This window comes from Argentina silus (assembly GCF_951799395.1).
Source record: "Argentina silus genome assembly, chromosome: 8".
Lineage (NCBI taxonomy): Eukaryota > Metazoa > Chordata > Actinopteri > Argentiniformes > Argentinidae > Argentina > Argentina silus.
Window position 1 is genome coordinate 11,716,266 of NC_139662.1, and position 9,972 is coordinate 11,726,237.

At 42.8% G+C, this 9,972-nt stretch overlaps 1 protein-coding gene across 1 annotated transcript in view; it reads left to right on the forward strand.

Annotated features, from left to right (window-relative positions):
- Positions 1-2,147: 2,147 nt before the first annotated feature.
- prdm16 (PR domain containing 16) overlaps positions 2,148-9,972 on the forward strand; it is a gene marked incomplete at its 3' end in the record, with an annotated part of 173,756 nt that continues 165,931 nt past the window's right edge. The window contains exon 1 of the mRNA XM_083674872.1: positions 2,148-2,198. Within this exon, the coding sequence (XP_083530998.1) occupies positions 2,162-2,198 (37 nt within the window). The 5' untranslated portion in view covers positions 2,148-2,161. The remainder of the gene's footprint in view (positions 2,199-9,972) is intronic.

Consider the following 9,972-nt stretch of genomic DNA (forward strand, 5'->3'; position numbering starts at 1 on the left):
AGTGTTTTTGTCTCAGCGTTCCCTCAAGGCTTTGATCCCTCCCGTCGTCCCACGGGAGTCAGTTCACCGTCTGAGCGGGTCTATCATCACAGTCGCTTAATCGACATCCGAGGAGGCACCTATACTCCCGTTTACAAATCGCAAATGAGCCGAGTCTCCATTCAATATGTCATGTAGGCCTACAGTCGCCCTGAGATCAATAGGCCTATGATATGATCATATCAAGTAATTTTGACATTAATTTTAATTCTGACATTTTTCCATGTGTTATTATTTTAGGTCGTGAAACAATCTATTTAGACATTTTAAATCCCTCATGGTTGGCTATCTGCATGCCGTATTGGGCTATTAGCGTATATGCAAATTGTGTTATTATCTATACTCACATATGCGTTGCAATAACAACAATAACAATAATAATAATAATCGTAATTGTTATAATTAATATAATTATGATATTAATAATTGTAATTACAATTATAATGACTACCAAGTAAATGCATGTCTGATTATGATCATTCAATTAATATGAAATGTGAATGCAAACAATGCATGATGCAGAAAAAACAAGCCTTTGTTTTCATGTAATTTCAATGATTTGTTTGACTAAGAAATTGCTATCTTCGTTGCCTAAATTCTACTTACAGTTTAGTCACACGTGCATCACTTTATTTGTAAACTACTTCCGAATAGAACTAGACTATTCATTTGAAAAATATATTGGAATGTTTGCTTTGCTGTTATCAATTTAATACTAAATATTATATTTGTATAATATTTCATAATCGTAGGCCTAAAAGGCTTGTTTATTTCAGTTAGCTGCTCATGTTACAGCCTAAAAGCTCAGGTATACACTCTCAACATTCCCTCTCAATATGCAGACGGCGAGCAGCACACGCCTGTTGTTCACACTGCACGTCCCAATGCCATTCATGCGTACGTAAAACAGGTGTAGGCTGAGGGAAAAGTCATACTTACATTAGAAATTCAGACCCTATTTCGCCGAGGTTAACTGAATCGGTGTGTCAGTGGCACAAGGACGCTGGATGGTTGCATTCGTTGCCTTTTGAAATAGGAAGTCCTTCCATTATGCACGGGGATATTTGCAAAAACAAAGCATCGTTTCAATTAAAAAACAACAACCTTTGACTTACTGTAAACGTTGCTTTAGAAACACGATGCATCGAAACTGACACGGCTCCTGTCCCCACTCCGTGTCTCCTGTACGGAGAGTAGGCTTCAGCATGCGTCAACAGCTGCTGTTTGGCTTGGGGCAACGTATGAAACGTTGTGTTTGCATACAGAGAGCTGTATCATAAGTGCAACTGCAATTGAGTCTTTACCTACTTATGCATCTGAATTAATGAAGTTAAAAATAACCTCTGAAAGAAGGTGGAATTTGAGTCAACTGTAACGTACACATCAGAGAACATCTGCAAGTATATCTGATGAGGGCATAGACTGTCTTATCATTATTATGACAATTATTATTATATGGATCATAATATAAAACTGGCAATAATAATGCAAATAATATTTACTGCATAATACAAATAATAATAATAATAATAACAATAATAATAATAATAATAATAATAGAAATACTACTACTATTACTACTACTATTACTACTACTACTACTACTACTACAACTACTACTACTGCTACTAAAAATAATAATCAGTATTTTTACTTTACCAAATATCCACGAGTTGGTGTAATCATTTTAAATGATCAATACAATGATAACAATCACCTTACAGTGGACGGATGCGACCTTGACCCCACATACCATACTGTGTCCATTGCTAGACCGGATCCCGCAGGTTTGCGAAAAATAAGTTATGGCTCTTAAAGGGGTAGCCGAGAAGGTGGTGGTGGCAATGGCGGTGGTACGGGGGGAGGGGGGGGGGGGGGGTCCGAGATGGTGCGGAGAGGGAGGAGGAGGGGAAGAGATAAGTGATCTAAAGGGGAGACGATAGGACAAAAAGTGATGATGATGAATACATTGGAAAGTTTTTTGGCCCTGACGAGGGTGTCAGATTGAATGGCCTGTGCGCATGTGCGAAGGTGTCCAAACTGACAATGCTTGTGAGATGAAGATAGTGTTGTTGCTGCTTCTGGGCTCACGGAGGACGAGAGGAATCTACAAGCCGACAAGATGAGATCCAAGGCGAGGGCGAGAAAACTGGCCAAAAGTAGGTCTTTTTCCCTTCTTACGCTTTCACCCGGCGGCTCGAACTCTCGTGCAGATCACCAATGTGTCCATGTCATTTATCAGTTCCTTAGGGGGACGCTTCTTTGTCCTCGTAGATTACTTTTAGCTCTCTTTGTGAATTGTATCGCTAAAATACATCCTAGTCTGTGTGCCCAGTCTGTTCGCTGTTGCAGTCTCGGGCTCGCTTGTTCACAACGTCAGAAGTTTCATATGTGATGAGAAACACTGCTGGTGGTTTTGTATAAAAGATATAGAAGAAGGAAAAAAACATTGCCTTACAAACTGTAGCTCGACGACTTAGTTTTGGTGTTGTCTGTTGTTGAAGGTTAGAAACGGCGTAGAACCGTTACCAGAAAGTTAGCAAAAAGTTGTCGAAAGGGAGAGTAACTTTTTTATTGAGTCGTTCCAAGTCTTGTGAAATAATATTCCTGGCGTTTGAAATAGTGGGCGCTCGAGCACTGCTCATAGCGACGCAGGAGGCTCAGGAGCGATACACAGTTGCGCGCACAACCTCGTTCACCGACAAGTGGAGACGTTACGATGTGAAATTTGAAAGAAATGGCTGTTTTCATGCAGAATTTTGTGAAAGTCAGTTTTACCTTCGAAGAAATTGCATCCACGAAGTCCTTTATTCCCGCGCCGTTGAGCGGCTGTTGGGGTTTGTTCCTCCTTCAGGGAATGGCAATCAATAATGCCTCTTGTGCAAGAAAGTAGCCTACTACTTCGAGGACTTTTTCTCGCGTCACACGGAAAATTCATTTATTCATTTTTGTGAACATCGTGTTGGTCTTTTGATTTGATTTAAGATGCTTTTGGTTTGATCGTTCCTATCTTTACATCGTTTTTGTTTGTTAGGCATGTGTAGACAGACTTGCTTTTCTCTGTACTGCAGGATATTTACTTTGAATCAATTTTGGTGTATTATTTTGCTGACATTCATGTAAAGGTAAACCAATAAGGACCTGTTGACTTGTAATGATTTAGGGTTACCTGTATTTTGATTCGTCAACAAGGATTTGTTTTGTGTTATGTTGCGTGTTATCTATTTCAAGGTGAGTTTCGATTTTGCACATAGCGATTGATCTGTGCCAATGCAGAACTATGAGATGTATGCAGGAAACGTATTGAATGTCCCATGGAAAGCAGAATATTTAATTCAGTTTGTAAGAATTAACGAACATGTACGTAGATTTGAATAATAACATGTTTTAGGAAATGTTTAGCCCTACTCTCAACTTTACAACATAGGCCTCTGGAAAATAGTTTTTGTCCTTTATAAATTGAATGTCCACCTTCAGACTGAGAAGATGTTACATTTTGTATGAAATCATATTGGTTATTTACATTTCACATTGAGGTTATTCATTAAACAATTATGTCAACAAACAAGTTGGCCCATTGTAAACGTCAACACATAGGCCTTGTTGTTATGGTTCCTCCATTTTCGACGCCTTATAATCAATAATTGTGTGTATGAGGATAAACATGTAAACATTTCAACAGTTACATATTGTGTTTAAAGCTAGAAATAAACTATTACATTACAAACAGAGTTTGCTGTAATTGTACTTGTATCTTTGGTCACAGTTATTATAGTTGCATAATGGTAGTAAACGGTGTCATACACGAATATTTGTATTTACTCAAATAAAGTAGGCTATAGCCTATAATTAATTAGAATAGTTTAATATCAATTCAGGAATTCCCCTTTTCTCAGTGTTTGAAATAGACCTTGATTTCTAAATAGCTTTGATTGCCTGTTGATCCGAGTGCTAATTAACAGAACTGCCTGGCTTTGTAGACCTCTCAATCCGGAATTATTCAAGTCTTTGAATAGCCCTAAAAGGCTTTAGCGAGTCCAACTTTGCTTGTGTTATAGGAGACCGCAGATCATAGTAGAAACAAAGAATTTAGAAGCGCAAAGAAAATGGTAGGCCTATGAATTTGTCTGGCCCTGTGACATTGAAAACAGGGACCTTGATCACAACATGTAGGCCTTATGCTTAAATTGGTCAATTAAAGGTTATATCACCGTGGAATAAGTGTTACTGGTAGGCTTAGAGTATGCCTATAGTACACTTGTTACGTTTTCCTCAATTATTATTATGTATACAAGTGAAGATATATTGTTCGATTAAATCATGATCATGCTCAGTTGTGGCAATTTTACTATTTCGCCACATTATCATAGTCCAGATTACATCGCAAAGGGGATGACGCGGTTTAAAGAGATTTAAACAGACTTGCCCGGTCCAGAATCCTTAAATCCACAGGGATTCGACACTCAGAATCGCCTCTCTTATGCACCCCCAGAGCGATGTCGAAATGGATAAGCTCGCATTGATCAATAAATACAGTGACGGGTCCATATTTCCCCCATGTATATTTGGACGAGTAGTGATGTTTGCAAACACTTTTATTTACATGTTACATATTATCATAGCTATGTGGTCTGCCATTTAGATGAATGTTAGTTTTACTTGATAATTTAACACGGACAGGTATTATAACAGGTGATAACCCCCTCTCCAGTTTTTAACCATTTGCCCTATCAAACCTTTTCAATTGCATGTATTATTATGATTATGATTATTATCATTATTATTATTATTATTATTATGGCTTTGATACGGTATACGTTTTTGAAGGCAGTGATATTTTCAACAGATTATATTACTTTTCAGTGTGAACCCTTTTAAATGGTCTACACTGTAGTTTTACTTCTCGTGTGTGAAGCACGAGCAGGTATAGTCCCTTATATTTAATACGTTTTTCCCTGATTCATTTGAAGTCAAATTTCAAATTGAATACAATCACACGAAACTAAAAACCTCCTCTTGGTTTAGTTTGGTTTTTGATATCCTACTCTTATGTATGCGGTTTAAATGTTTGCACTTCGGTCTGAAATGACAACATGTGTGGTGTCCACGACACTAACATAGTGACACATTGTACTTTCATGGCAAGGTAGGCGTAGGCCCATTTGTTAGACATTGCAGCAGGTGACGTTGACTTACCTATTGTTTGACTTGAAACAGTTACAAAATACATACCTATGTTGGTTGTATTTTCACTGTATGGTGAATGTAGGCGCCTGCATGTGTGTTGAATTGAACATGGAATCGGTTTGGCCACGAATTCAGCACGCTAGACAAATCTCCGATTTACCCATATCAGTTTGATCAGCAGAATTGTAAGACATTCCTTGTAATTTTACTTAACATATGTACGCTACATGTATAAGCATAATACAACCATTCCACGCGTCAGCCGCTGAGGTTGTACAGGTATATACACACGTGGGACACACACACACACACACACACACACACACACACACACACACACACACACACCTTTATGCATCTCTTGCAATCGAGTATAATGAGTCATGCAATGATGCAGCCGAGTAAGGATATCAAAATACCGACGCCAATTACAGCTATTACGAAGTAGATCAGGCAATGTATAGACAAACACATGAAGCGCCTTTGATAATGCACAACAACAGTTGTTGTTACTGTGTGATTGTACGAACCCTTAAGGGCATTCGAGCACCAGAGAGAACTGCTTCCTCATGCATGACCTCGTCGAGGTAATCATCAAGTAAATCCCTAAATAATGATTCATCAAGTAGGTAGTGGTGTAGTTGCAAAAAAATCAGTGGCAATTGGAACTAAATACATACAATTTATACTCCCCACACATTTCTTGGTATTTCTCTGGTCATCATCTTCACCATCATTATTATTACCGGAATTATCAATGAATGTATTGCAATTTATTTGTACACCGAGAATAATATCATCAGCAAAATAATGTAGTGTGTGCTAAGTATATATTTTAATTAAAGGTACAGTCCGAGAATATTTGAAGATGATTTTGAGTGAAATTAAAGGTTGCACATCGGTCCTCCCTCTCTCTCTCTCACTCCCTGCCCCCCCCCCTCTCTTTCTGTATTTCTCTCATACACACACCTACCCAGCTAAACTTATTATCTGTTTGCTCCCCCTTGCTTTCCTGTAGCCTGTTAATTGTTCAATCTCACTGATTCCGCATTAGTGGTTGTTCTGTAAACGGACTACCATGCCATGAACCCAAGTGTTGTTGTACCGCCTATGATGTTTTGACAGAACTAATAAAAACCAAACTCATAACACTGTAAAACAACAATGGGGGCTATGTTGAAATTCTGGCAAAACCGCTTCGGGCCCCACTACTACACAGGACCCCGGGCTTAAACGGCTAAAATGGCCGACAGCAAACACTCCCTCGGCTCAGGTAGAGAGAAAGATTAACACTGAAGAATGATTTCCCCCCCCCCCCGCTTCTCACACCTCACGGACAGAGAGAGAGAACTTGTGGTACAGATACAATCATCATCGACGTGGCTTGCCGTCTTAAAGCAGTGTGTTCGGTTATGATAAGCCGGGATTGTTAGTGGCACGTCAGTGTACCGTGGACCTCCCTCAGCCGGGCTCTGTCCAGCGATAGTAAAGGAAGGAGTAATGAAGGAGATTGTGGTGACGACCCCTCATGCAGGCATGTCTCTGTATGTACTCCGCCCCTCCGTGTGCTCCTCTGTCTGACCGTGGGACTTGTTTGACCCATAGTGGTCGTGAGGAATTTGACGGAGGGAAAAAACATGGCTACCTATTCTTTCAAAAGTCTCTCTGGCTGTCCCTCAATCATACACACAATGTGGTGTGTACACACACACGCACGCACACACACACACACACACACACATACACAGACATACTGTACACACACACTGTGCATACACACACACACACACACACACACACACACACACACACATACATCCCCGTAATACCGGGACAGGTTTTTGGCCGCCTTGCCAAGTTAACCCCAATCTTTCACAAAGTGGAAAGGTTGAGTGTAAATGCCGTCCAGCCAGCAGGAGTTGGCACAGAGCTGTGTGTGTGTGTGTGTGTGTGTGTGTTAAACACACACTATATTTCTGGGAGGTACAGTCAATGCTCTGGGCCTTAACCTTGCCCAGGTCTGTCACAGCGAAGGAAGGACTCATTAGAACTTAACCTAGACATGGCATCGTGCTGCCGGCAACACACACACACACACACACACACACACACACACACACACACACACACACACACACACACACACACACACACACACACACACACACACACACACCCACCCACGCACACACACACACACACACACACACACACACACACACACACACACACACACACACTCGCTCTCTCTGTGCACTGAACTGTTACACTCAAGTCTCAATCCCATCCCACGATGAACACTAACACACTGCGCCTCATATCCCTGCGAAAAAGAAACCCCTGCCGCCTCGCTATTCACTCATTGTGACTTCATCTGCCGTATTTGTAAAAGCAATCTCTCCCTGCAATGTTTTGGCCGTCCGGCGTGCATGCCTCAGAGTTAAAGATATCTCTGTATGTTTTCTCTTCAAGCAGCCCCGCTTTTTTTCCTTCTTTCTCCGTATGCCTCATTTTTAGCCGAAGATGAGATGGATAAAAATAGAGGGGGCAGCATATTGTGAAGTACTATGCGGTGGGCAAAAACAACGCCGTTACATTGCAGTTTCAAGGCATTTGCGCTTGACCTGCGGTGCTTATCGCGTTACAGCCCCTGTGTGCTGTGTGCTATACTGTCGACGAGAGTACAGTCTGAAGGCTATCCCTCTGATTCGGCTGCCTTGAGAAGGCAACTTGCTTGTCATTTTTCTCTCGTGTGACCCTCGTGTGGAATTATGATCTCTCCCTGCGTGTCCGTGATTACGTCCCTACTGTGTGACAGTGTCTGTTTGTTGGCGAAACGTGTTGACCGGCTTAATTAGCGCGTTTTAGCCGTGCTCGTGATCCGGCCTGAAACGTAATATCCAGGGGATTGCTATGCATTGTGACTAGTCTTATCTGGATATAATCCCTGTTTGTTTGGTCTTAGTCTTCTCTCTTTCTTTTTTCTCTCTCTCTCTCTCTCTAGCTCTTTTTCTTTTTCTCCGGTTTTTCTCTTTCTTTCCTCCCTCTGTCTTTCGCTCTCTCTCTCTCTCTCTCTTTGGTCTTGTTCTCTCTCTCCGTCCTCTCCTTACTTCTCTTTCTCTCTCTCTCTCTCTCTCTCTCTCCTTCACTCTCTTTCTGTTTGCTTCTTGCTGCAAGGCCCATGCAATGTCATTCTCAATGCTGAGGCCTGTCCCCTCACCGAGCAACACGGCTCAGACCGACTGGCACACACACACACACACACACACACCCGCACACGCACACATACACACACACACACACACACACACACACACCCACGCACGCACGCACGCACGCACGCACGCACGCACGCACACACACACACACACACACACACCGAGTCTTATGCCCTCTCTAACACAGCAGCAGCCTGGACTCTAAGCCTGGACTCTGCCTGGCACCAAGCTATCCCGCAGGAGAACTGCTCTCACTCCTCAACCCCTACGCAGATACAGCTACGCAGAGCCCTGACAGTTCACTCTAGAGTCACAGGGTTTGACTAACTCATTTGGTCATCTTCCATAGTGCCTCCATCTGACATGCCACTGGGACCATCTATACTGAAATGTATGCACTCACTGCAATGTAAGTCGCTTTGGATAAAAGCGTCAGCTAAATGGCGCATATATATATATATATATATATATATATATATATATATACATGTGGCGCTTTTTTACAGATGTTTCAGATGCAGCGTTGTCGAGATTTTAGTACCTGTTTGAGTACCGTCTCTGATGAAGTCTTTCTCAGAGGGCAAAGAAGCGTAAGCTTCTGACCTGATTGAGGGTCGGTGTGTCTGTTGTCGATACGCGAGGCGGTGCTTCGGTGAGCTCCTGTATTGATAGCCGCGCCCTGGAATTCAAGTGAAATGCGATGACGCACGGTTGCGAGACGCGGTACTTTTAGAGGAGAGAGACGCACGTGAAATTGGGCTTCGCGCATGAGATGTTGTTGTTGTGGTGGAGTATCGAACCTGTATGTACTGAAACGCGACTCGAAAGCGTGTCTGCGTACGACCGACCTGCTCGGTTACCCACATTAACTTCTTCTTACCCTGCTTCCCTATCCACTGGCCTGCCTGCCCCTCTCCTTCTCCACTCCCCCCATCAGGAGGCCGTTTTGTGCCGAGGCGGTGGCCCTCGGCCGCTGATGTTCCATCCTGTCCGCATGATAAGGAGACGAATGCTCTCCCCAGAGTCTCTCTCTGTCTCACTCGGAGAGGAGAGGGAGATGCCTTTAAACACCATTTAAGCGGCATCTCTTTAAAGTATCCCCCCCCCCACACACACACCCCCATCGGAATGGCACTTTCAAAGCCTTGGCTCGCTGTCCTGTCTCCCCGTGCCCTTATCTTTCTCTCTGTCTCTCTCCTCTCTCTCCTCTCTCTCTCTCTCTCTCTCTCTCTTCCCCCAGCGCTCCTCTGTTTTGTCATTAACACAAAGATGGGCATGCAGTGTCTCATTAGAGAGGATTAGGACCGGGTCTGTCTCCCAGGACGCAGGGCCCAAGCCAGGACAAGACACCCCCCCCCACCCACCCACCCACACCCCCCCCCACCCCTACCCCCAACCCCGCTTCTCCGACCGAGATCAGGTTCTTTGATTTGCTACGATAAAGCCCTGCTTTGATGTCGGTGAGGACGGTGGCGATTACACTGTTAGGGCCCTATTCGTGGGGTTTTGACAAATTTGCTGGAGGGTG